Raw genomic sequence first — 26,260 nt, forward strand, 5'->3', positions numbered from 1 at the left:
ACTGACTTTTCTGGGGGAGTAGAACAACTTATATCTTTCACAGAATGTGCTGGGAAAGGAAAAAGATTGGAAAAAAAAATGCTCCCAGCTTCCATCTAGCAAAAAGGACTATCTATTATCACTGAAGTAGAAGAAATGATTTTTAAAAATCAATGAAATACGAAGTAGATGTGCAACTTAAAACCCAGCGATACTGAAAGTCAATTCTTTGCAGATTTTAATAAAATGGGGAAAAGACCTAAGCAGAGAGTTCAACAGAAAATGGAAGGGTGGCAGAGAGGAGCAGGGGTGGGAAGGAAAGAGGAAGGGAAGAGGGAAGAAGGCAAACAGGAAAAAAGGAAGAGCATGAGAAGAAAAAAATCCTGCTATTATAAAGGAACAAAAAGGACAGAATTACAGGTATAATGTATTAGAATGTGTGTGTGTGTGCGTGTGTACTCATATTAAAAAGACTCAAAACATACTCCTCAGTGGACAACACCACGTCACTGGGCAACGAAGACATGCACCAAACCTAGGAGCCTGAGCTAGGAGCTGGTCTTGCTACAGAGAATGCTATTAATACTAATATAACAGCTCCTGTGATGTGGTCTACCAGAGAAACCTGTGGTGAACACCAAACTACTAAGAGAGATTACAAAAGTCGCAGCCTCCGATTATGGCTATGGCGTTCTTACTAGGTGTTGACACTTGGGGTCCAGGATTTAGAGCACTGACAACTGTTTGAGCCCAGGGGCCGTTCCCAACAATAAGGAAACTGGAGCACAGAAATAGCAAGTCAGGCAGTGTAGAAGTGGTCAAGTTCCTACTTGACCTTGTTCTGCTGGATTCCAAAGCCTGAGCCTTCTTCCCTAGCATTGTCTACCCTCGGTCTGTATTTTAATAATTATTTTAGTTGCTTTTCATCTCAATTTTTTTTGATGTATACCTGTGCATGCTGTCTCTTCTCTTCCTCCGTGACATAACAGCTGTGATTCTGCTGGTGCCACCTGGGTCATGAGATTAGAATCTCACGCTCCTTCCTGCCTCTAGAGAGACCTCTGAAATTACCACCCATGAAATTTTCAAAGGCAAAGCAAAACAGCGTGTGTAGGAAATGAGTGTCGCCTCCCCTGCCACCGTGACCTGCGACCAGGGACGGCCCTCGCTCTAATTCCAACTACTTATACACTCGTTCCTCACAGCAGAAATTTCAGAGGAAGAATTTTAAAAGCCCCCAACAATGCTTCTTCCATTCATTTATACAAAATCTTTTTTTTCCTGAAAAGAGAAAAACGATGCTGTTTCATAATCTGCTTTGTAATTTGATATGTCATGATAAACGTCACCAGAAACATTTTTCTAAAGCCACAATTTTCTTCTGAGTATGCACATCCAAAAGAACTGAAATTGAGAGCTCTGGGGAGATAGCTGTATATTAATATTCATAGCAGCATTGTTTACAATGTGCAAAAGATAGAAGCGCCAACATGTTTGGAGACGGAGGGACAAAATATGGCATATATATGTAGGAGTCTGCCTTTAAAAGGGAAGGAATGCTGGCACAGGCTATCACATGCATAAACTTTGTAAATATTATGCTAAGTCAGTTACCATAATCGCAAAGCAAATATGAGGTACCTCCAATAGCTTCACAGAAACAGGAAGTAGTATTGTGATTCCCAGGGCCTCAGATTAGGGAGGAGAGGAAGCTATTTAAAGGGTGCAGAATTTCAGATTTATAAGATGGAGAGAGGTCTGGTGTGGGAGGTCCTTCTGTTTATGTGTTGCTTTTATTAGTTAACGCATAAAGAAACTGCTTTGGACCTATAGCAGGGTAGAACAGAGGTGGGGGGGGGGAACTAAACTGAACGCTGGGAGAAAGAAGGTGGAGTCATGGAGAAGCCATGGAGCCGCCAGGGTCAGACATGCTGAAACTTTGCCAGTAAGCCACAGTCACGTGGTGTGGTGATACACAGATGAATGGAGATGGGTTAGTTTAGGATATAAGAGTTAGCCAGAAATACACTTAAGCCATTGGCCAAACAGTATCACAAATAATATAGTTTCCTTGTGGTTATTTTGGAGCTGAGCAGCTGGGAACAAACAAGCAGCCTTCCTACAACAGAGGTCTGTAGACAGGTGGGGCTAAAAAGACACACAACAATACGAATGTACTCGATGCCGGTGAACTGTATTCTCAATACTGGTTAGAGTGGTCAATTTCTTTTAAGGTATATTTTGTATCACCACTGTCAAAACAAACAACACACATATACACACACACAATAGCCCCACAACCTTGTATGAATGCATTTCACCTCATTGAGATGCTATCCTTCATTTTAAACAATTCCTTTTTGTTAGCATTTAGGTTTCTTATTTCTTGTTACCACAAATTCACTGTAGTGGATGTCACTGTAAGTAAATCTGCTGTGTCTTTAGGATAGGTTCCAAACGACATAACTGCATCAAAGAACATGAATAATTCCAGAGCTCTATATTCACAATGCCAACTGCATCCCAGAAAGATTCTGTCAATTTCTATTCCCAAGATCAGTGCAGAAGTAAGTTTCATAGTGTGCCTTTGTCAAAATATTCCGGTCTCTTTGCCCCTTTGCCAAGAGATAATGAAAACAAAAGGTTGATTGTTTTGATCCTCCAACAATTATTGACGTCAAAGTGGCCACTATTATAAATTGGCGAGTACAACAATTGCATTATGGTTATAGGCAATAGCTGTGGTTGTTCCTACTCAAGAAATAGCAAAATGCTTAGACCAGCCACCCAGGGCTTTTGGTCTGAGAAGTTATTTTCTGAACTTCACTCGCAAATCTACCACATCCCAGTCCCACTTAAGCAGGACAACTTCATTGGAAAGAATATAGCTGATAAAAAATATACATCAAGCAAAGATTAATGCCAGATGCATAAATCCCAATAGTTACATAAGAAACACAAAACTATGGTAATACAAGTTCTTCCAAAGTTATCAGTCCTATAGCTATGTCATCTAGTGAGCGTGAATTAGATGAAATCCCAAACAGCTCAAATGTATGCTCAAAGACACAAACCAGACAGGGTTCTAGTTTGGTTATGCCACAGAACAACTAAGTGTGACCATTTCAATTCTTTCTTTATAGATAAGGTCTTTTTTTTTTAATCTTTTTTTAAATTTATTTATTTATTAAGGATTTCTGCCTCCTCCCCGCCACCGCCTCCCATTTCCCTCCCCCTCCCCCGATCAAGTCACCCTCCCTCATCTGCTCAAAGAGCAATCAGGGTTCCCTGACCTGTGGGAAGCCCAAGGACCACCCACCTCTATCCAGGTCTCATAAGGTGAGCATCCAAACTGCCTAGGCTCCCCCAAAGCCAGTAGGGTAGGATCAAAAACCCACTGCGATTATTCTTGAGTTCCCAGAACCTGGAAACAACCTAGATACCCTTCAACGGAAGAATGGATGAAGAAAGTATGGAATATATACATATTAGAGTATTACTCAGCAGTAAAACACAAGGACTTCTTGAATTTTGCATACAAATGGATGGAAATAGAAAACACTGTCCTGAGTGAGGTAAGCCAGACCCAAAAAGAGGAACATGGGATGTACTCACTCATATTTGGTTTCTAGCCATAAATCAAGGACACTGAGCTTATAATTCATGTTCCTAGAGAAGCTAAATAAGAAGGTGAATCCAAAGACAAACATATAGATAGGTCTTAAAGGAGGCCTGGTACCTCTCTGGCGTGGTAATCTGTCCTTATTTCTCATAAGTTGTGTAGACAAATCGGGTAGACAGAAGGACTGCTTGCATTGGTTATACACAATTACCACAGCATTGTAGCTAAGAACTTGAGTTCCCATGGGGTTTGATCCTTAGGTGTCTTACATCTAATTCCCCATGAATGCCAGGGCATGAATGTAGTAGCATGATTCCAGCAAACCTCCAGGGCTTCAGTGAACTAAATAACTGAGCCAACAACCATGAAAAACATGTTAAACAATCTTTTCTTGAGTGTTTCAGTCACCATTGGAATGAATATATAGATTCATCCCAACCTTATCCTTTGGGTAGCATCACATTCAAAAACCAAAGTCCATTATAATGACAAATCATATTGTGAAAAATTAAGAGAACAAAAATATCCTTTTTTTCTGATTTTGTAATTTTACATTCTGAATCCCCAACTAAAACCCTCAGAAATCAGCTGTGCACTGGAGTGTCCCCAGGGCAGTAAAAGATGCCATGCACAGCTCAACTTGCATCAGGTGATATGCACAGACAAGGATGGAACTTTCACCTTCCACCATGAGGCAGGAACACTGGATTTATTAACAATATTTAAAACAGGACTTGTAAGAAAGGGCACTATGAATCACAGTTGTTGAACAACTGCCTGGGGGCCTTTTCTGTTGAGTCGAAGCTCTTGTCCTTAAACTTTCTATGGAGCATGGATCACAGTTTCTCCAAACAAACATGGAATGATTCAATCGATGACTCAGGCTTGAGGGACTGACTGCTGGCTATGACACTGCATTTTTTTTTACCTCCCCACACCTGCAGTGGACGCACAATGACAGAGAGGATTATGACTCAAGAAAGAAGGTCAGTGGAGACATCAGGTTGAGATGGAGGCCCCAGGGCAGGCGTGATGCTGGACACGTCTGAAGAGGTACTCGGTAAACCCAGCAGCATCCTTTAATGTCAGCACCCCAGTGAGGCAGCTTTCATTCTCAGCTCTAACCGAAAGCGAGGCATGGGTCCATGCTAGCGAGAAAAGGGCATGCCCTTCAAGATGGATTGAAACGGTAAGAAAATGCAACAGCTAAACAGTGTACAAGCATTAAAAAGTAAATCCATTTAAGACGGGGCCGGTCTTAGTGTCTAAGAAGATAAACGAACATAACAGCGCTGGAGGTAAGTTATGGGCAGGCTCCCTGGTGAAGTGACATTTTTCCCATTACTAAATAAATCAATACAAGACACGTGATCAACTCCAAAGGCCTCCTATTGAGTCTACTGACTTTTAGCAGCTGTTCTTATTCTTATTAGAAAACTCAGAAGTAGCTTAGAATGAAATCATAAGAACAAAGACATTTTTGGCTGGCCCTCAAGACCTTGATAACAAAGGCAGTTGATCTTGGGCTAAACAAAAATTGTGAAAAAGGAACCTGCAAAACTGAAACCAAACCAAAAGAAGACAGAAAAATCTCTGCTTTCCTTAAGTAAACTTAAGACAACCTTGACTTATCTCTCAGTAGTTCAAAACTTCTGTTTTCAAAAGAGGAAAGAAATGCTTCAACTGTCCCTGTGACTGATGCGTTTGAATTCAGAGACCATGAAAACCAGGTGTGTGGGATCGTTATTGGCACACTATCGCTACCACAGTCAAGCATTCATTCTGGGCACAAAACTCCTCAAACAGCAGCTTCTAATCCCCCTGCCGTGACGAATATTTTAATGTATAAATCTCACAATAATAAATATGCTGCATAAATGTCACTCCTTTGTTACAGGAGATGGAAAAAAATGGTCAAGAGACACAACAAAACTCTTTGCGTTGTAGGAATCACTTGAGTACAGACTCAAAATTTCAAACCACAGCTTCCTGTGAAGGATCTAGGAAACCACTGTCCCATTAGTTTTCTGTTTGGCTTTCGAGCCATTGCTGTGTTTAAGGGCTCCCTCTAAGCTAGTGGGATGGCATGAACTTTAAATGTGACTATCTCAGCTTCCCATATTAACAATGTGTTATTGGCTATCAATTAGAACCTCCTGAAGAGGCGACTTCCTTTAACATACAGAGGCAGAGACTTACCCATATAGTTGTACCCAGGAAAATATACATTAATTGGTGAATATTTTAGGAACAGTAAGGAGTGCAAAAGGACATTATAAGTTGTGCTTTAATATAGCCACCATTCAGTTGTGAAACGAAATATATTAAATATACTTAAAATTGCACACGAATCACTACCAGATCTCACTCAACTCCTCCCTCTCTACTGGGAGTTACCCATCCATGTATCTATACTGATTCTACATTTGCATGGCATTAAAATTTCTATAAATAACACCTGAAAAATTTCCACTTGCACGGCCTCATTCAAGCACTCTACCACTGAGCTACACACCAACCTCATCTCTGTTCAAGTTTTAAAAAGACTTTCTAAGTCACAACATTCTCTAAGTGTATATACCTGCTGTGTCTAGAGTCGACAAATTGCTAACTTCTCTGGGTAATAGCAGCATCTCCATCTTCATGTTTGAGAGAACCATCAGTGGGCACATTTCCTCTGTTGACCTTCCTTTTCTTCCAGCACTTTCCAATGCCATCCCACCATCTTCTGGCTTCCTTTGATGAGAACTAGCCCTCTCCTTTAAAGAATGTAGCCCCTCTTAGTCTATACTCAGGACATTTTCTTGCATTTCTGACTTTTAACACTTTACACTGACTATGTGTCAATAGAAGCTTTCCTTTGTTTAGTCTGTGAGTGTCTTGCTGGGCCGTCTAAACTTCTGGGGTGAAGATGTATTCACTTAATCAAACTGGAGTAGCCATCAGTCAATAATGCTTCAAGTCATTTTCCTCCTTGACCTTCAAATTCAAAGTTGTATAAGATGCAGCGAGGCTGTCTTCACAGGTCATTAAGACTATTAATTTCTATCTCAATCTTTTTCTTCCCTCTGCTCTAATCTGATTTTGAATAACTTCTCAAGGCTACTGACCTTTTCTTATATTATAGTTGACCTATGTGCTGTGAGTCCTAACCTGTGATATTTAACTTTTAATATGCTATTTTCCAGCTCTAGAATCTTTTCAATTATATTCTTTAATATTTTATCATTGTTTTTATGTCTTTGTCTTCTGACAGTTCCAAAGCCTATCTTGCCCATAGCTTGGTTTCCTTCCTTCCTTCTTCCCTTCTTCCTCCCTCCTCCTTCCCTCCCTCCCTCCATCTAACATGGGGTCTCATGTAGCTTAGGCAGGTCCCAAACTCGCTGTGTAGCTAAGACTTACATTGAATTCCTGATCCTTCTGTCTATGCTTCCTGAGTATTGGGATTATGGGCATGTATTTATCACCATGATCAACCCAATGGATGTGTTTCTATGATTGGCTTTTCTGTTGATCATGGATCATACTTTTCTTCTTCCTCACATCTTCAGTAACTTTTCATGGAGAAATAGATACAGTGAATGTGTTGCAGAGTCTGAATTCTCTTTTTTCTTAAGAGTCTGGTTATGTCTTAGTCACTGTTCTCTTGCTGTGACGAGACATCGTGACCAAGGCAGCTCTTATAAAAGAAAGCATTTAATTGGGGCTTGCTTACAGGTTAGTACATGATCATCATGAAGGGGAGGAGACAGGCATGGCGCTGGAGCAATCATTGAGAGCTTTGCATACTGATCCATAGACAGTAGGCAGGGTAGCTTGGGGCAGGGCCGACTGGGCCTAGCATGGGCTTTTAAAACCTCAAAACCCACTCCCAGTGATAGACTTCCTCCAACAAGGCCACACCCAATCCTAATCTTTCTCAAACATTTCCATCCCTGGTGACTAAGCATTTAAGTATATGAGTCTAAGGGGACATAGACTCACTGGCCCCATAGGCTTGTAGCCAAATCATAATGCAAAAATCCATTTAGTTTAACTTTAAAAGTTCCCACAGTCTTTCAATATTAACACTGTTCAAAAGACCAAAGTCTCTTCTGAGAATCAAGGCAGTCTCTTAACTGTAACCCGCTGTAAAATCAAAGAGCAGATCACCTAACACACAAAGGCACAGAATATACATTACCATGACAACAGAGAGTGAATGGAACATAGTGACGAAATGCTGGACCAAAGCAAGATGAAACCCAGCAGGGTAAATTCCAAATTCTATATTAGATGACTCTTCCTCATCTCCTTCCAGCTTTTTTGACTGCAACACATTTCTCTCTTTTGGGATGGTTCCATGTCCTGTCAGCAGCTTTCCTTGGCAGGTATCCCAGGGATCTGGCATCCCCAATACATTGGGATCTCCAAGACAATCCAGGCTTTACCTTCACAGCCTCCTGCAACAGCCTCTCCAGGCATCCATGCAGGAACTCCCCTGACACACATCTGACCTCAGTGGCTTTCCTCAATGGGTGGAGGATGTTCAAAATCCTTTTATTCCTGCATCCTCCTTGACTCTAAAGCCAAAAAAACATGGCCAGAGATGCCAAATTCTGCTTGCTACAGCTGGAACCCTGCCCCACTCCTTGAACACATTTATATAAGCCTGCCTTTGTTTAAGCCTAGGAAATCCCTCAGACCTTTTCCTTTCACGGGTTGCAGAATTAATTGGATGGGGTCTTGCCCTGAGGTCATCACTCCCTTACTCCCATTTAGCATCAGGCTTCTCTTTCATCTGTTCATCTCCTTGAACACAAGACTTGGCTCCAACATTACATTTCCTGGTGCTCTTTTTCTCCTCAAACTGTACATTTTGTATTTCTCTTTGCCTCACTTGTTCCTTTCCATTGTGGAGCTATATAAGGGTGATCAAAACTACATGACAGTGGCCAGGCGGTGGTGGTGCACGCCTTTAATCCCAGCACTTGGGAGGCAGAGGCAGGCAGATCTCTGTGAGTTAGAGGTCAGCCTGGTCTACAAGAGCTAGTTCCAGGACAGGAACCAAAGCTTCGGAGAAACCCTGTCTCGAAAATTAAAAAACAAACAAACAAACAAAACCCTACATGACAGTCAATACTAGACTGTCTTGAGATCGCCTCTGCCAAGGACAATAATCTACATAATTATCTAAATAATCTAAAAACTCAGGCATACTTTTAAAACAAGGGCAAAAAGCAGTTACATTCTTTGCCAAAATATCATTAGAGTACTCTCTAGGTTAGCTGCTAATATGCATCCCCTCTGAAACCTCTTTAGCCGGGCCTGTAGACTACAAATCACCATCAGCACTACTGTCTTCCATGCTCCTACTAAGATGGCCCATTAAGTTCCCCCTTAAAGCATTCGACCACTTTTCTAGCCCCAAGTCCCAAATTCACATTCCTCCAACAACAATATGGTAGGCAATACCCTAGTCCCTGGTACCAACTTTTGTCTTAGTGGCTGTTTTATTGCTGTGAAGAAACACCACGACCAAGGCAAGTCTTATAAAAGAAAGCATTTAACTGGGGGCTTGCTTATAATCTTAGAGATTTAGTCCATGATCATCATGGCAGAAAGCAGACAGCCATGGTATTAGACTAATAGCTGAGAGCTTTATATACTGATCCATAGACAGCAGGCAGAAACAGGGAATGATAGGGAAAAAAAGAGAGGAAGGAAGGAAGAGAGGGAGGGAGGGACAGAGGGACACAGAGAGAGAAAGAACATGCATGCAAAGCCTGGTGTAGCCTTTGGAAACTCCAAAGCATACCCTCAGTGATGTACTTCCTCCAACATGACCACATCTGTTCTGACAAGGCCACACTTCCTAATCCTGATCCTTCTCAAACAGTTCCTCTCCTGGTATCTAAGCATTCAAACACCAAGCCTATGGGGGCTATTCTCACACAAATCACCATAGGCAAGGAGAGGCAAATAAAGTATTGTTGATGTTTCTTAGCATACGGAGGCTTGGTTTTAGTTTTATCCACACAGTTCCGTGATAATCTAAATTACTGTACTCCCTCCATCCTAAGGCTTGACGTTTTAGAGTTTCAATCGAGAGTTTGAGATTCTCCAACCCAGTGACTTCAAACTCAAACCTCTGTCCCTGCTGCAGCCAGCAGCTGCTGACACATCTGTGCAGCTCTGTAACTTTTCAGCTACCACGTTACTCGAAGGCTCTTTCAGTTTCACTATGTGCACACGTACCCAGAGTTCAGCCAAGCAGTTCACATGCAAATTCTGATTCTCGTCCCTCTGTGGCATGTTCAGTACTCAAGGGTTACTTCTCGGCACTCTGGCCACCAAACATCAACTCCTTAGGCCATTAAGACCGTGGTTTTCTGTTTGAGTTCCAACTGTCCCGAGCCCTGCACTCCAGAGAGGGTACTGGGGGAAGCTCTCGAGGTTCTGGCTCTCTGGTCCAGCTCCACTGCTTTCTAACCTTCCCCAACAGTTATAATAGTCGTCAGCAGGAAGATCAGCAGAACAGAAGCCACCCAGACCCTCCCCCAAAGCCATGACTCTAAGGAGCAGCGGCACATGTTAACACAGTCTGTCCTCCAGAATCTTTCCCTTTCTGCTCCTGTTTGGGGATTTCCTTGCTTGTCTGTTTAGTATTTTGAAGCCTTCTTTAAGAAATTCATTCCTAACCCAAAGTTATAAGCATAATTTACAGATTTTATGCTAAAAGTATTTTCCTTAGCACATTTTTTTTGGTATGTGTGTGTTTGGATCTTTTGATTCACTGAGAATTAAATTTATGCACAGAGCTTAAGGAAGAGGTCCTGGGCTGGGTTGTATCTTAGATTTGCCTAGCATATGTAAGGCCCTGGGTTTGATCCCTCCCTACCACCAGAAAAAAATAAAATAAAGTAATGTAGAGAATAAAATAGAGAGGCAACTTTATTTGCTTTCCTGGAGAGATCAATACATTTCCTAGTACCACTACTGAAAAGCCATTTCTTCCTCTGGTTCATGAGCTTCCCATACCCTGTTATATATATATAGTCTCGTGGATATAAACCATTCTGTTCCAGTGTCTCATCTACCCAGACTTCAGCTGCACTACAATCTCATTATTTTCGTTTTATAGTGAGCTTTATTGTCTGATAGAGCAAATCCCTCCATCTGTTCTCCAAAATTGCTTTGCCTATTTTCTTGGCCCTTTATTCTTTTAAATAAACTTTAGAAATCAAATCACACAATAAACTGTAGTAAGGAGCTGCGGGTTGCATTCCGCCACCCAGCTCCCGCCACTGGCTAGCTTTACCGGAAATAACAACACACAAATTGTATTCATTTAAACACTGCTTGGTCCATTAGCTCTAGTCCTTACTGGCTAATTCTGATATCCCAATCAACCCATTTCTAATAAACTGTGTAGCACCGGTCTTACCGGGAAAGATTCAGCATGTCTGACCCGGCGGCTTGCTTCATTGCGTGCATCTGCCCGGGAGTGGGGAGCATGGCCTCTGCTCCAGAGAGCAGAGCTGTAGAGCCTGAGCTCACTTCTTCTTCCTCAGCATTCTGTTTTGTTTACTCCACCCACCTATGTTCTAACCTATGAGGGCCAGCCAAGCAGTTTCTTTATTTTTTTAACCAATGACCTTCCTCCATCAATAAACCCTGCTGGAACAATTAAAATCCTTAAAATATTAAGTTTGCTTATGCACATACTTGTATGCCTTCTCTACTCCTTCAAGTCTCTGGATGCTTTTTCTATATTCTTTTCACAAAATGGTATTTTGCTTTTCATAGCATACGCTTCAAATCAAATTCCATTTTGATATGGGAGAGTCTTCTGTTATGCAAACTTACTCTTCCATGTTAAATCGATTTTATAAAAATTATGCACCAAAGTTCAAATCCCTTTAAGGACAGAAGGAAATGCTTTTGCCCCCCCATCACCTGCACACAATTGTGAGCACCGGGAGTGAGCAGAGTGTTCCCCTCCTCCAGTCTTACCAGGATGCTCCATGGTCCCTGCTTTCAGTGTCAGTGAAGTTGGAATCCAAAAACATGTCTTTGTAGATTCGGCCAACAAGGCAATACATATCTGAAGCAACTTGCCCTTCCCTCTGTACCATGGGGATCATGATGTCAAGAGCTTTGGCTCTGTCTCCCGGGAGATTTCTCCTAAAGTAGAGAACACGGTTTCCACAGAGATCAGAAAAGCAATTACAGACCAATTGCCTTTTAAAAATTCTATTTTATGTGTTGATTCACATCAGTAAAGTTTGGCAGAATAAAAACACTTAGATTCTGAGATTCCTCTATGGACCTTGCCTTCATCTTTCCTATCCTAATGCATGTCTACTGGGTCTATCAAGGATCTCTTGGCAGTTGCTTTTCTGATCAACATGATAAACTTGTACTTACCCATCCAGAACCCTAATCTCACTGTCACCTAGGAGCAGGTTTGAGTTGGTGGAGTATTAAGTGTGACCCCTGTGACCAACTACTTCAAAGAGAAACTCTTGACATTAGTTTTCAAAGGCTTTTGTTCCGAAACAGTGAGCAAATTAATTCACAGATAATACCCAAATTCAAATCCACCCAATGGCTGATTGGTTCCTGCACGTGGCCAAGCCTCTAAGAAAGATGCTTTATGTAGTTCGTGTGGTACTGGACTTGAACATGAGGTCTCAGGCATGCTAGACACACTCTCTACCACTGAGCTATGTCCCAAGTCTTTTTTTATATTATTTTTATTTTGACACAGGAACTCACTGAGTTACAGAGACTGGCCTTGAGGTTCATGGAGTTCGTTTTTAAGTAATAGGTGCATATAATTCTCAAAATCATACTTTATATTTCTTCAACGATGAAAATATTATGCTAATAAAAACAATAAGTTGCAAAAGGCCATCAACAATATGATTCCACTCATGTGAAAGATTTAAAAGAGCTATTACTGAGATAGAAGGGGGAATTAGTGGTTACCAGGGGCAAGAGGATCTGGGGTGTGGGGAGAGGGTATCTGTTAATGGGTAGGTTTCCTTGTAGGGTGAAAAAATTCTATAATTTGTAGGAATGATCTATAACTCAATAAATATACTAAAATCAAAGATATATGACATTTTAAATGAATAAGTTATATGGTATACAAGATACATTTCAAATTAAATTATCATACATATCAAAAAAAAGTCATCATATGTATTCTCAGAATCTCAACACTGTTTCAAATCCTTTGTTCACAAAATCGCTCTTTACCGTCTATATAAAACACATTGATCTTAGAACATTGCTTTATACAAATAAGCTTTTCATTCCATTGGATTTTAGAAAGACAGACAAAAAACACATAGAAGTAAAATTCTAAGGGAAGTCATAAAATTTTTCTCTTTGTTACATGAAATACCATTCCATTATATAAGGACTTGAACATCCTTGGATTTGGGTTTCTTTAAAAGGTTTTAGAACCAATTCCCAACAAATACCCAAGGATAAGTATATTTGCTTAAAAGTAGTGTCATATCAGTAAGATATCGATGTTTTAAGACTATAAATACCAAACACGAACTTTGTCCGAGAAAAAAAATGATAACAAATTAAAATCTACAAATAGCACAAGAGGCTTTTAGTAACAGAGAGAGAGAAAAAAGACACACACACACATACACACACACAGATTCGGAACAGGCATGGTCTTATAGGCTGGTAATATCAGCACTCAAAAAATCAAAGTAGGAGGACCAAAAGTTCAAGGTCAGTCTGAGAGATAGAGTGAAACTCTGGCCCCAAAACACAAACAACAATCAGAAGGTACACCTTTAGTATGGCACGTGGCTAAGGTAGATACAGTACAACATTCTAGCCGGATGCTGCTGGGAAGTTATCACGTCAGTCCACCCCAGGAGGGAGTATCTCACCTGTTCAGGGCAAATGCGTAATGAAACTTCACATGGTGATGCGAGGCCAGATCGAAGGTCGGCAATTTCTCTAGTGTCTCTACCAGCTTCACAATAGAGTCGTAGTCCTTTCAACAAAAGAACAGCACAGCATTAAGCCATTAGGAGAAACTTCCAAATGCCTCTGACAGCCAGGCATATGAAGCTGAGAAAGAGGATTAAACGCAAAGTTAGAATCTGCTGAGACCTTTGAAAACCCAAGAAGCAACTGTGGTGTTTCTCCTAAGAAGTTCCTATTATATGGATGTAAGCATGAAAAAAATACAGTTACGATATCTGACAAAACCCAAAGAAACAAACAAACAAACCGCAGAAACATGACTGGCTCTTTTCACACAGCCAGACTCTGGGTCTGCAGGGGTCCACTTTAAGGGCCAGGGAGCAACTGCCCCAACTTCTGCTGAAAGTAGCAAAATGATTTCATCTCCTGTGAGGGGAGTTCCTCCTGCCACAGGCTCCGGGTTGCCACAGCTCTCCAAGTACTGAGCCTCTCTCGTGGGTGAAGTTTCACATGGGGTCGAGAGGCGAGATATGGGAATGAGAAACCTGGAGTTATCTGGATTTCATACTTACAATGCTGACAGCACATTCTTCTCTGAGAGCTTTACCCTACTTTCCAGATCTTAAAAGAAATCTAGGAGGTAGCAATGATACAGTGTGTCGGTGTGCCATGTTACAGGATCTATCGCTGTTGTACAGTGAATCAGTTGCATCTTTCTTGTTCCTGGAACTGTCAATTTTCAGTAGCATAATTTCAGGCAGTAAAAGATACATTCCGAAAGCAGTAAGAAAGTCTGCTGTTTGCCAGAACAAAGCTCTCATTGGCTGACTGACAGGTGTGCTCAAGGCTCACAGCGGAGAACTAAGCCTCCATGAGCTGGATATGTGAGCAATTTTGAGGAGGAAATGAATATGTCACAGTCCCTGCATCATGAAATCACACCGTGGAAACTTACCAGTCGGCTCCACGTGGCAACAATGTGAATTACCTATTAGCTGGCTGAAATCCAACACCAGCATCCCTTCCTCCCCCAGCACGCTACCCAAGAGACACTTCGAGCATCTTCTCACCTGGATATCTCGGTAGGAAAGCAACAGGTTGATGACGATGTCTGCTGTCAAAACTTCAATATTGTCCACTCGCTGCCGAATCCTTGCCAATTCTGCCGCCAATTCTTTACCAGTGAATAGGTTCCGAGCTTTCCTGATATCATTGAGTATAGATTCCCGGAAGTACTGGCTGGTGGAAAACCACACATTTCAAAGAATTAACTCTAGCAAACAATTCAGTGAGAAACAGTAATTTTTTTATAAGGAAAAATACAATATTTGTCCATAAGCAGTTTTTAGCTCATTAATATCTACCAAAGGAACACCTAACATATTTGGCATTATTAAGACATTTGGGAGATGGGAGGCCATGTATTCTTCTCAATTTCTGCCATATTTCAAAAACTGTCCAAACTTTATTTTTCATCTTGTTATTTTGAATGGAAGTTATCCCAAATAAATTAGATATGCCTATGATTTGAATATAAGTTTGCCTTTCTGGCTCAGTATCATTATCCACTAACAGAAACAGCTGATTTTTCTTTTTTAAAAAAAAAATATATATATATTTGCTAGGCATGGTGGCACATGAGTTTGAGACTGCATAGAAAGGTCTAGGCCAGCCAGAGGTATATTGTCTCAAAAAATTATTTTCCATTTTCTACTTATTACCCATAGGTGTGCATCTGTGTTTGCCATGTCACGGGTGTGGTGGTTAGAGTCACCCTCTTCCACCATCTGAGCTCTGGGAACTGAACTCAGGTTGTGGGAATTGTTAGCGAGTACCTGCTGAGCTAAATCACTGGCCAGAAGATTATTCCTAACTAAACTATGTTCTCAGCAATTTTTACAGAGTTCTGACCCTTACATTAAAAGTCCCTGGACATTTGTTCTGATGCAACCATAACAAATTATCTCTCTCTCCTCTTATCTGCCTGCCTGTCTGTCTGTCTATCTATCTATCTATCTATCTATCTATCTATCTATCTATCTATCTATCTATCGTCTGTCTATCTATCTATCTATCTATCTATCTATCTATCTATCTATCCATCCATCCATCCATCCATCTATCAGTTTGTCTTTACTATAAAACAATTTATAGATTGGGAGCCAACTTGTTTATGAACCAAGTAAATGACATTTAACTTAGGAACTAAAACCACACCTATTCTTTTTTTCCACCAAGAGGCTACCGCGCATGGTTTCCTGGCTGTTAACTAGGAACCCGTGACAAGATACACAGGGAAACGAGGCAGACTAACGCTTCACAGTCATCACCCAGCGTGAGCACAGTGTTACCTGGAACTGGCCTGCGCCACCTTCAGAAGCTGAACAAAACGATCCACGAGAGGCAGGCAGATGGGCCCCAGCAAGAGCTCCAAGTTGGGCTGCATGAGCTCCGTCAGCCCCTTCATGAGGCTGCTGTCACAGCAGTAGACCTTGTTATGTGGCGTCACCATGTAAGGGACGAAGGTGTAGTTCCCAGTGCACATCTGTGGAGACAGGGACACCAGGCAGTAGAGCTTGTCTAGGGACATCACATTGACGAAAAAGTGCCAGGTCACATTTCAGTGACTAAAATTCCTGTTTTAAATAATAATTCTGAGTGCAACGGGAAGCAGAAAAGATTCGTTTCTTATTTGTGACCCAGGAAAATAGAATTTTTCCAGTCTCCTTAATTGCTTACTTCAGTATAATTAGGACTTACACATGATAAAGTATCTTTTATCAACCATTAAATATGTATTACTTGCTAGGTGGTGGTGGTGCACGCCTTTAATCCCAGCACTTGGGAGGCGGAGGCAGGTGGATCTCTGTGAGTTTGAGGCCAGCAGCCTGGTCTATAATAACTAGTTCCAGGACAGGTTCCCAAAGCTACAGAGAAACCCTGTCTTGGAAAACCAAAAACAAAAGTATACACTGTTGCACATAGCGACTAAGACACATGTTAAAGCAAGAATAATTTAAGCACAACTTCCATCCTTCAGGGAATGGGAATTCAGTCAGACACAACATCAGGAGAGCAAAATCCTGAGAGTTATGGTGAACGGGCTTCCCTGGGAAGGCGGTGCAGAGAGCAAGGCCAGGATACATCTGCTGTCCTCCAGGTCCACACTGCACTGTCTCCCACTCACTGAAATCTGAGACTGTCACAGCCCTAGCTAGACCCTCCTCTACAGTAAACCTCAGATTTGACTGTCCCCTCTTCTCTGCTAACACTGAGGTCCACGCCCCTTACACCGGGCTGAGTCTGCAATTGGTTGTCACTGGCTCGCCTGGCCTACTCTCCCCTCCACACTGTTCACCCGCCAGCCTCTCTCTACTTGGTTCCCAGCCAGTCTTTAACACTACATCACGAGGGTCCCTACAGCTCCAGGAAGCCTGCCACAGGGCCTGTGAGGTGATGCTTATACTGCTGTCCCCAGGAGCCTGACCCCTGCACATCCTCCCTGATGTGGGAAGGTCATATGTCTATCTGTTGCTTTCATTGGTTAATTAATAAAGAAACTGCTTGGCCTGATAGGTCAGAACATAGGTGGGTGGAGTAGACAGAATAGAATGCTGGGAAGAAGGGAAGTGAGAACAGATGCCATGTCTCTCCTTTCCAGGTCAGACACAATGGAGCCAGCCGCCAGGTCAGACATGCTGAATCTTTCCCGGTAAGACACCATCTCATGGTGCTACACAGATTATTGGAAATGGGTTAAGCAGGATATGAGAGTTAGCCAAGAAGAGGCTAGATATAATGGGCCAGGCAGTGTTTATATGAATACAGTTTGTGTGTTGTTATTTCTGGTGTAAAGCTAACCATGCGGGAGCCAGGCAGGATAAAAAACAGGCCTGCCCGCAGCTCATTACACCTCCCCCTTGCTAGCTTCAGCCTGTGCCTTTCCCCCTTAGTCCCTGAGACCTGGGTGGGCTGACCTAGCAGTTTCCAGATTATGCCAAGTGCGGGGACATCCATGCCAAGGAAAACACTGTTAGGAATACGACAAAGGGAACTAACTGGACTGTACAATCCCAGGTCAGCGAATCTCACTGCAGCTAGGGCCTGAGGAAGGGCCAGGGCTAAGCGAAAGATTTTCAACTATGTATTCCGAGCAGTGAGGGAATCTACAGAGAATCCAGGGCAGGGAAGATAGTCACAGTGACTGTGCACTCCGGCATTCTGGGTAGACAACAGGATGGACTGAAGAGAGACCAGACTTAAGGGAAGGAGGCAGAAGGCTGGGCAGCAGAACCAGATCGGAGCAGCGGCAATGGAGAAAGCTTAGCATGTGCTCCGCACCTACATGAAGAATCAGATGGGTCAGGGGAGCAGTCACCTTATACAGGAAGGAGGAGGAGGAGCCAGAGCTAACCCAAATGTGACTTCCTGCAAAGAATGGTCACATCAATAGAAAGTAAGACTTCAGGGCTGGAGAGATGGCTCAGAGGTTAAGAGCACTCCTGACCTCCCCAGTACAGGAGGTCCTGAGTTCAATTCCCAGCAACCACACGGTGGCTGACAACCATCTGTAATGAGATATGGTGCACTCTTCTGCAGGCATGGAGGCTGAACACTGTGTACATAATAAATAAATCTTAAAAAAGAAAGAAAGAAAGAAAGAAAGAAAGAAAGAAAGAAAGAAAGAAAGAAAGAAAGAAAGAAAGAAAGAAAGACTTAAGTCTGCAGGTCCAGACTCACTGATGAGCACACAGCTCTCTGAGGAACTTCCAGCAACAAACCCCACATAGAACCCTATCTCCAGCTCAACTATGGGAAGACCTCCAAGAGATTGAGGCTTGTAGCGGGCTGAGCTGGGATGCTCACTTTTAAAGAGTATGTTTTTCCTAGATCCAGAGACTGGGAATGAAGGCAAAATTTTCCACCAGGGGACAGGGGTGCATGATGGGAATTTAAACACGGACCGCAGTATTATTTGATACAGCTGGATGAAATGTCAGGGACTTCTAAGAGAAAACCCATGAAGAAAAGCACATGCAAAGTGTTGAGCAGTAGGCTGGACATATGACAAACTCCGTCACTCCTAGAGGACCTAGGAGCCCTAGCCTCAAGAGTACACGGAGAGTGTGTGTTTTCTTCCATTCTGCCCTAACTGGCAAACATTAACTAAGTACTTGATTGGATTAAGACAAGCATTAGCCCCACTGTCGCCACCACCTCAGTGCCTGTGTGACTATGACTCGAGGAAAAGAGGTTACAGGTAAGGTACCACATAGTCTTAGCTCCAGCTCCTAGTGTTTGTATAGTTAAGATTTTTTTAGCCCAAACGCTTTCAATGTAGGGCATGTGGCTGTTGCCAGGGACGGGGAAACCTCCTCATGTGACCTTCACAGGGACTTTAATGAACTACGTGACAGATTACTGCAGGCATGAGAAGTGCCAACTGCCTGTAAGGCCAGATTTGATTATTCATGAAGCCTGTTATGCTCTGAAACACCCGGATGGGAGCAGTGAGGCAGCAATGAGTCTGTCGGGCAGAGTAGGAGAAGGACTTCCAGAGGTGGAGATCTGAGTTTTAAATCAAGTTGTCCTTGATTTAAATCAAGTGATGGGGAGACCAACCAGAAAGACTAAAGTGTCCTTCTATGATGTTGCCAGGATCTCAGAGCACAGCCACCCAACTTAACCCTCTGACTCAAGTCACTGCCAAAGTAGGAAAGAGGAACAAGGATGCAACATGATGCATTTTTCCACGTGGTGTGTGTGTGTGTGTGTGTGTGTGTGTGTGTGTGTGTGTGTGGTGTGTGTGTGTGTGTGTGTGTGTGTGTGCAAAAAACTGAGGCTCAAAACCTTAGACCTGTCATTCCTCTTACCCAAAGCATAGGAAAGCCACAAAAACCTAGTCTCACTCTAACAAATTATATCTTTGTTGTTTTAAAAATTAGCAGTGTTGATGTTGCTTTGCAGTCTTTAAGAACTAGATGAAAGAACTTCAGTGTGTGTGGAAAGGGAGCCACACATCTGGAAGGAAACATCACAGCATTCAAACATGCTGAAGGAGGTGTGCACAAGTCAAGTCCTTTAAAGGGCACCCTTGTCCCTGGATCACAGCAGAACCTAAATCAATGGGCAGCTTGCTCACAAGGTATACACTCCTCTTATCCTTCCTGCCCTTCAAGCTCAGGGAATGCTGACTCTTCGGTGGACCTTGATATAATAATGGCCACCATCTCTGCAGCATGTCACGTTGCCCTAATTTCCTAAAACGTTTGTTTACTTGTCTTCTTACACAGCTAAACTCTGGCATTCCCACATTTTCCATCACATACAACACTTACAAATATGACTGAGCACGTGTTCTCCCTCCCTTCCTCTCTAAATTAGGGTTTCTGTGTAGCCCTGGATGTACTGGAACTCTGTAGACCAGGCTGGCCTCGAACTCACAGCGATCTGCCTGCCTCTGACTGTTTTCATTTTCAGCCACTGGTGTGAGTCTCCTAGGTAGGCAGTGAGCCCAGGGCCTGGCGTACAGTTCACGCTGAACTGATACCTACCGAGTAAAATGTGTTGCATTGCGTTGAAGCATGGAGTGGTAAATGCTCATTTCCTGGTGAGATGTGAAGGATAAGGTTTTATAGTGGCCACATTATCCACGCTGCAATAAGTCTTCCTTGAGGTGAAATCTTAACCAGATGCTTTCAATTTTCTGACCCAAAGAAAAACTACCAATTGCAATGCTAATCCCATCATCTCATGTGGAATCATGGGCAGTGTTAAATCATATATTATTTTCATTCTAAATTGTAGATGCGTATCTGTTTTAGAGTTCTTAAACACTTCCTTACTCCCTAAGATGAAACACACATCCATCAGCCCACAAGGCCATTCATTCTCATTGCTGTGGAATAGAACATTTTTCATGCAGTCTTTTTAAATTTTAAAGTTTAAATATTCCATGTCTTTTCGTGTTAATTTAATTCTGTGTGAAGGGGCAGCAACCTGTGGTGAGAGCTCAAAGAAGAGTCCACTGCTTAAGGACAGGGGCTGAAGAATTAGCTCCGTGGTAGAACGTCTGCCTACTACGTACATGCCCACGTACAGTGTTCAGTTCCCAGCACTAGGGGAAAAAAATAGCTAACCTAAGAATCTGACTGTCTCAATATAGAAGATACGTGACAGACCAATAGAAAAACCAACTGTAGGGGTAGCCCCAGCCAATCACCTTGCTTGTAGGGCGGGGTCGCCTGAGAATATTTTTTACTTATAAATATTGCTGGTGTGCTCTCCCCCGCCCCTTCTGCTTTCCTGTTCTCCGCTGGAACCACGGGTTCTGTGAGTCTTTAGCCAATTAAAGCTGAATATATTATTATAATTTCTGTCTGCCTTCATTTACACCGCTACAACAAACAATATGTGTTATATATATTGATAGATCATATATTACATACATACATATGCCTATATGTATATATCCATGTGTATTGATATATGAATACTATACACACACATCTATTGTTGTTTTGTTATATGCCTGTTACTACCAACTGTAATTGCAATACATTGAATGTACTGTGAAAGTCTTTCCTGAAACATAATTTATATACAAGGAGCAGGTATTAGTGCAGTTTCCCATTGTTAAAATATTTCACTATGATGGGCTAGAGAACACAATTGTGCTTGTACCAATATATGAGAAGTTCTAGAAAGAACTATAAGAAATAAAATTGATCAGCTGTGAGGATTTAAAAAAATAACAGATAAATTCACAGGAAAGAAAAGATTTACACATTTTTAGAAAATTAGGCAAAATACTCACAGTATTCTTCTGGCAAATGATTTCCTGAAAAATAAGAGAAGAAAAAAATACCTTAGCAAATGTATAGCAAAAAACCAGTGGCTCTTACTGAACTATTGTATGCAGGTAAATTTGTACTACCATTTATATTATGGATGAGAAATGTCAGAAAAACACTGGAAAGGCATTGATATTTGCAGTCAGAAATTATATATTTAAACTTCTGCATATGAGAAATTGACAATCTCTTATCTCTCTAAGGGAGATAAGAGAACACAAAAGTGTCATCTTCAATTTAATAACAATAACATGTTACAAATAGCACGTACACATTGACAAAAAGGATAACCTCAAACTTACTTCTGGAGAAAGCGTATGCAGAGAATAACCTAATTAGGAAGGAGCTCCTTGAGAGAAGTATTAAAGTGTTTGATTTCCCTAAGTACTGTCTCTCTCACATGAGGGAAGGGACCGAGCACATCAAGTCGGGTCGCTGGAAATAATAAAGGGTATTTAGGCCAACAGTAGCCTCACACATTGATAATAAGGACGACAACAAAAGTAAGTGTAATTTGGATGCTTTTCAATGAGACACGTAATGGGTAACTACACCACACAGACAATATCCCCGTCTTCTAGGTTGCAAGGAGTGAGCTCCTGGAGATAATTTAGATGCGCAGCTTCCCCACCAGAGCTCGCATTAAAAGGCAGCCACGTCCATTTCTATTGTCTCTAGGCATCACAATTACTAGAGGCACTGGGGAGAGAATCTGGGCAAGACTGTGGTACACTAGCTTCACTGGTGGCGAGAGAGGCATGATTTAGAAAACAGAAAATAGGACTGCATGCTAGGAAAGAGGGTATGAGTGTTGTCATGGAAACAGGAAATGTAAGGCATTTGTGGAGTCTTTCTGGAGAGTCCATCTGGCTCAGGAGAGCAGCCAGATCCAGCAAGGTGAGAGCAGAGACAGAGCCTAGCCAAGTGGCCAGCATCCGGATGCTAAATCGACACGGGGCCACGGGTAGCCACAAAGAGCTTCAGGATTGAGCAGTATTTGAGGGTGGTTTTTTTTTTGCATATTTCAGAACAGCAGAAGAGAAAAACAATGATAGATCAGGAAACTGTATTCGACAGTGTTGAGCAGCGTGTGTGTCTGTGTGAGTGTATCTGTGAGTGTGTGTGTGCACACACGTGTCCTTCAATACCTCATCATCTTGCTGGTACAAAGCACTTGCAAGCCAGACTCACAGGAGGATGGTTAAAGAGGCTGGTAGCACATTTTAGACCAGACTGGGATACATAGCAAGTTCCCAGCCATCCTGGGCTATTGAGTTAACAAACAAATAGACTTGTTTACATTTTAAATGAGTGTGAAATGCCCCCACCAGCTCATGTGGACACTTGGTCCTTGGGAGTGGTACTATTTTAGGAGGCTGTGAAACCTGCAGGACAGGGGTTCTCAACCTTCCTAATGTTGTGACCCTTTAATACAAATCCTTATGTTGTGATGACCCCAACCATACAATTATTTTTGTTGCTACTCTCTGTAGAAGTAATTTTGCTGCTGTTCTGAATTGTAATGCAAATGACTGATATCTGGTATGTAACCCCTGTGAAAGGGTCATTTGACAGCTCCTCCCCACAAGAGGGGTCAGTGTTGAGAACTGATGCTTGAGGAGGTAGGGACTAGATGGAAGAAGCTAGCCACTGGAAAATGAGTCCCAGGGATCTGGTATGCATCTATTTATCTATCTATCTATCTATCTATCTATCTATCTATCTATCTATCTTCTATCTATCTATCTATCTATCTATCTATCTATCTATCTATCTATCTATCTATTATCTACCTACCTAACTATGTGTCTATTTTTCATCCATCTCTGCACTCACTGCTGTGAGGAGTCCCAGCCTCACACTCCTGCCATGAACTCCAGTAATAATGGATTGTCTCTTGAATCAGAAGCTAAAATAAATCCCTTCCCTCGCAATTTGTTTCTTGTTAGTTATTTTATCACAGCAATAAGAGAGGTAACAATCATAAAGAGAAACACACACGCTAAAGGCAGAAGAAAGATACAAATGGTTTCTTACAAAAGGCTATGGTTTCTCCAAAAAAGAGATCCTTTTTTTTAATGGTTTATTTTTATTTTTATGTTTGGTGTTTGCCTACATGTATGCCTGTGTGATGGGTGTCAGATCCCCTGGAACTGGAGAGACAGACAGCTGTGAACTGCCATGTGGATGCTGGGAATTGAATCAAGGTCCTCGGGAAGAGCAGCCAGTGCACTTAACCACGGAGCCATCTCTCCAGCCCTGAGAAGATATTCTTATAGAACTGGAGGTCAGCTAAGAAGGTGGGTCAGAAGCTAAGCTGTGAAGAACAGGGCAAACCACGGAGGCAATACGTGAGTGGGTGGGTGTCCAGGCTGGAACAGATGGAAAGCAGGGGCTCATGGGAGAATCAATAAATGCTACTCTTGGGAGCCAAGAAGACACTTGGGACTATACGTAGAAGAGAGAATTAAAGAAACATTTGAGAAAGACCTTTAATATAATCATTGAGGTAAAGCAAAAGGTTCATTTTGACCCAGAAATAAGAAGAGAGTGCTATCTTAGGTAAGAGCTGCAGAGCAAAGAAGTATGTTCTGTAACCACTTAGTGGTCAAGTGCAGCTTGTTCCTCTGTTTTTTAGACAGAATCCCAATGTAACCCAGACTGGTCTCAAATTCACCACGTTGGCAAAAATGGCCTTGAACTGCCAACCTTCCTGCCTCTTCTTCTGGAGTGTGCTACCACACCCAGGGTTTGCCAGTGCTAGGGCTTCTTGCACACCAGGCAATCACACTACCAATTGAGCTACACCCCTAGCCCCGCCCTCCAAAAGACTTTATGCTGAGCGATTTTGGAACAGTGTACAGTGCAACTGCAGAGGCAGGAGCACCTTAAATGTCCATCACTTAGAAATCTATTGAATACACGGTGGTACATCCTCACTTCCCTGGAACAGGAGCTACTGCTCCATTGTACACCAGGCACAGAAATGGAGGAGTGTGGAGGGAGGTGCTAGGGAGGCCTGATGAGCCAACGCCTCTGTGGAACATGACCGCAGCCTCTGCTGACTGGAACCAGGATGCTGTGTCCCTGCAGAACTGCTCTTACGCGTCCTCTGCTTTCACTTCACACCATACGAGCACTGTCATCAATTATGACCTATACGATGAGTCAACGGAGGGAGGACTCATCGCCCTGACACTCACCAGCTGCGTGTGTCCGAAATTTTGTCGCTCTGGGCTAATTTCTTAACCATAAGAAACTCTTTGCTGTTTAATCCAGGAAGCGAGTACTTAACTTGCCACTCTCACTGGATCATAGGTTAAAACGAAATGACGGAAATTGGTCGAGCTACCCGAAGTACTTAAAAGCCATTTGTAACATGAGGTACTCATCACATCAAAGCAAACAACTTGACTCCTGTCAATCAGATCTAGGGATGTTGTGCACCCGTGTTGTTTATGGTTATGGGTAAAACAATATGAGGAGTCTTTGGCTTTCATTTCCAACAATCTGTGTCAATAATCAGGTTCCATTATAGCAAGACTGGAAAGTAATCACAGAGGACATTCTGTGCTGTTACTTCATTCTCTTCCTCCTCTTCTTTCTCCTTCTCCTCCTCTTCCTCTTCTTCCTCCCCCTCTTCCTTTTTCTTCTCTTCCTCCTCCTCTTCCTCATCCTCCTTTTCCTCTCCCTCCTCCTCTTCTTTTATTCCCTATCATTTAAAAAGTATCTCTTGGTGGGAGTTACGTACATTCTTTCAGTTGGGTTATGAGTGAGGTTTTACTCACACACCACTGACAACTTCCCAACACAAACTTCACTTTGTACTGTGTTGTTATTGCTATCATTAACTTTCTTTTGGCACCAGCTACCTTTTTCAGCAACACCACACTGAATCAAATTATTCTAGTGCACGCTGATATTGTTTTAAAAACTGCATTGTTAAATAAGTTATAGGTGTAATGATTTTCTGTACAAAAAGTCACAAGACATAGGAAAACACTGGTAATCTCAAAGATGGAGGACCCAAATAGGATGATGGGTTTATCTGCCATGATGATCAGATTCCACAGAAAGGACCATTGTAGAATGATGGCTCAGGCATATTTCTCACTAGCTCTTACATCTTAAATTAACTCATTTCAATTCATCTACATATCACCACAAGGCTGTGGCTTACTAGTAAGGTTGGTGTCTTTCTCCTTCATCAGCTACATGGTATCTTTCTGACTCCGCCTTCTTTCCTCCTCTATTTCTGCTTGGATTTCCTGCCTTGTTCTATTCTGCCCTGCCATAGGCCGAAGTAGCTTCTTATTAACCAATGGTAATAAAACATATGCACAGCATACAGAGGGGAATCCCACATCAGGGCTGCCAATAAGTATATGGGATATAGGGTTTCCGGTGATACAGTAATTATATGGGATGGAGCGCTTCTGTGATACCGTATGTGGGATAGAAGGCTTCCTGTGATACAGTAAGTGTATAGGATGTAGTACTCCATCTTGTGATACAGTAAGTGTATGGAATGAAGCGCTTCTGTGATACAGTAAGTGTATAGGATGTAGGACTTCATCCTGTGATACAGTAAGTGTATAGGATGTAGGACTTCTTCCTGTGATACAGTAAGTGTATGGGATGAAGAACATCATCCTTGTGATACAGTACGTGTATAGGATGTAGGAATTTATCCTGTGATACAGTAAGTGTATGGGATGAAGAACATCATCCTTGTGACACAGTACGCGTATGGGGTGAAGGACGTCATCCTGTGATACAGTACGCGTATGGGGTGAAGGGTGTCATCCTGTGATACAGTACGCGTATGGGGTGAAGGATGTCATCCTTGTGACACAGTACG

The 26,260-nt window shown here is 42.2% G+C and overlaps 1 protein-coding gene across 2 annotated transcripts in view; it reads right to left on the reverse strand.

Annotated features, from left to right (window-relative positions):
- Positions 1-26,260, reverse strand: part of Map3k5 (mitogen-activated protein kinase kinase kinase 5) — a 203,318-nt gene that overhangs the window by 103,785 nt on the left and 73,273 nt on the right. For both annotated transcript variants that reach the window (XM_075948128.1, XM_075948136.1), the window contains 5 exons: positions 21,363-21,386; positions 15,898-16,091; positions 14,617-14,785; positions 13,507-13,613; positions 11,597-11,767 (listed from right to left, as the gene is read on the reverse strand). In XM_075948128.1, coding sequence (XP_075804243.1) covers positions 11,597-11,767; positions 13,507-13,613; positions 14,617-14,785; positions 15,898-16,091; positions 21,363-21,386 — 665 coding nt within the window. The remainder of the gene's footprint in view (positions 1-11,596; positions 11,768-13,506; positions 13,614-14,616; positions 14,786-15,897; positions 16,092-21,362; positions 21,387-26,260) is intronic.

Source organism: Microtus pennsylvanicus, chromosome 1, assembly GCF_037038515.1.
Source record: "Microtus pennsylvanicus isolate mMicPen1 chromosome 1, mMicPen1.hap1, whole genome shotgun sequence".
NCBI lineage: Eukaryota > Metazoa > Chordata > Mammalia > Rodentia > Cricetidae > Microtus > Microtus pennsylvanicus.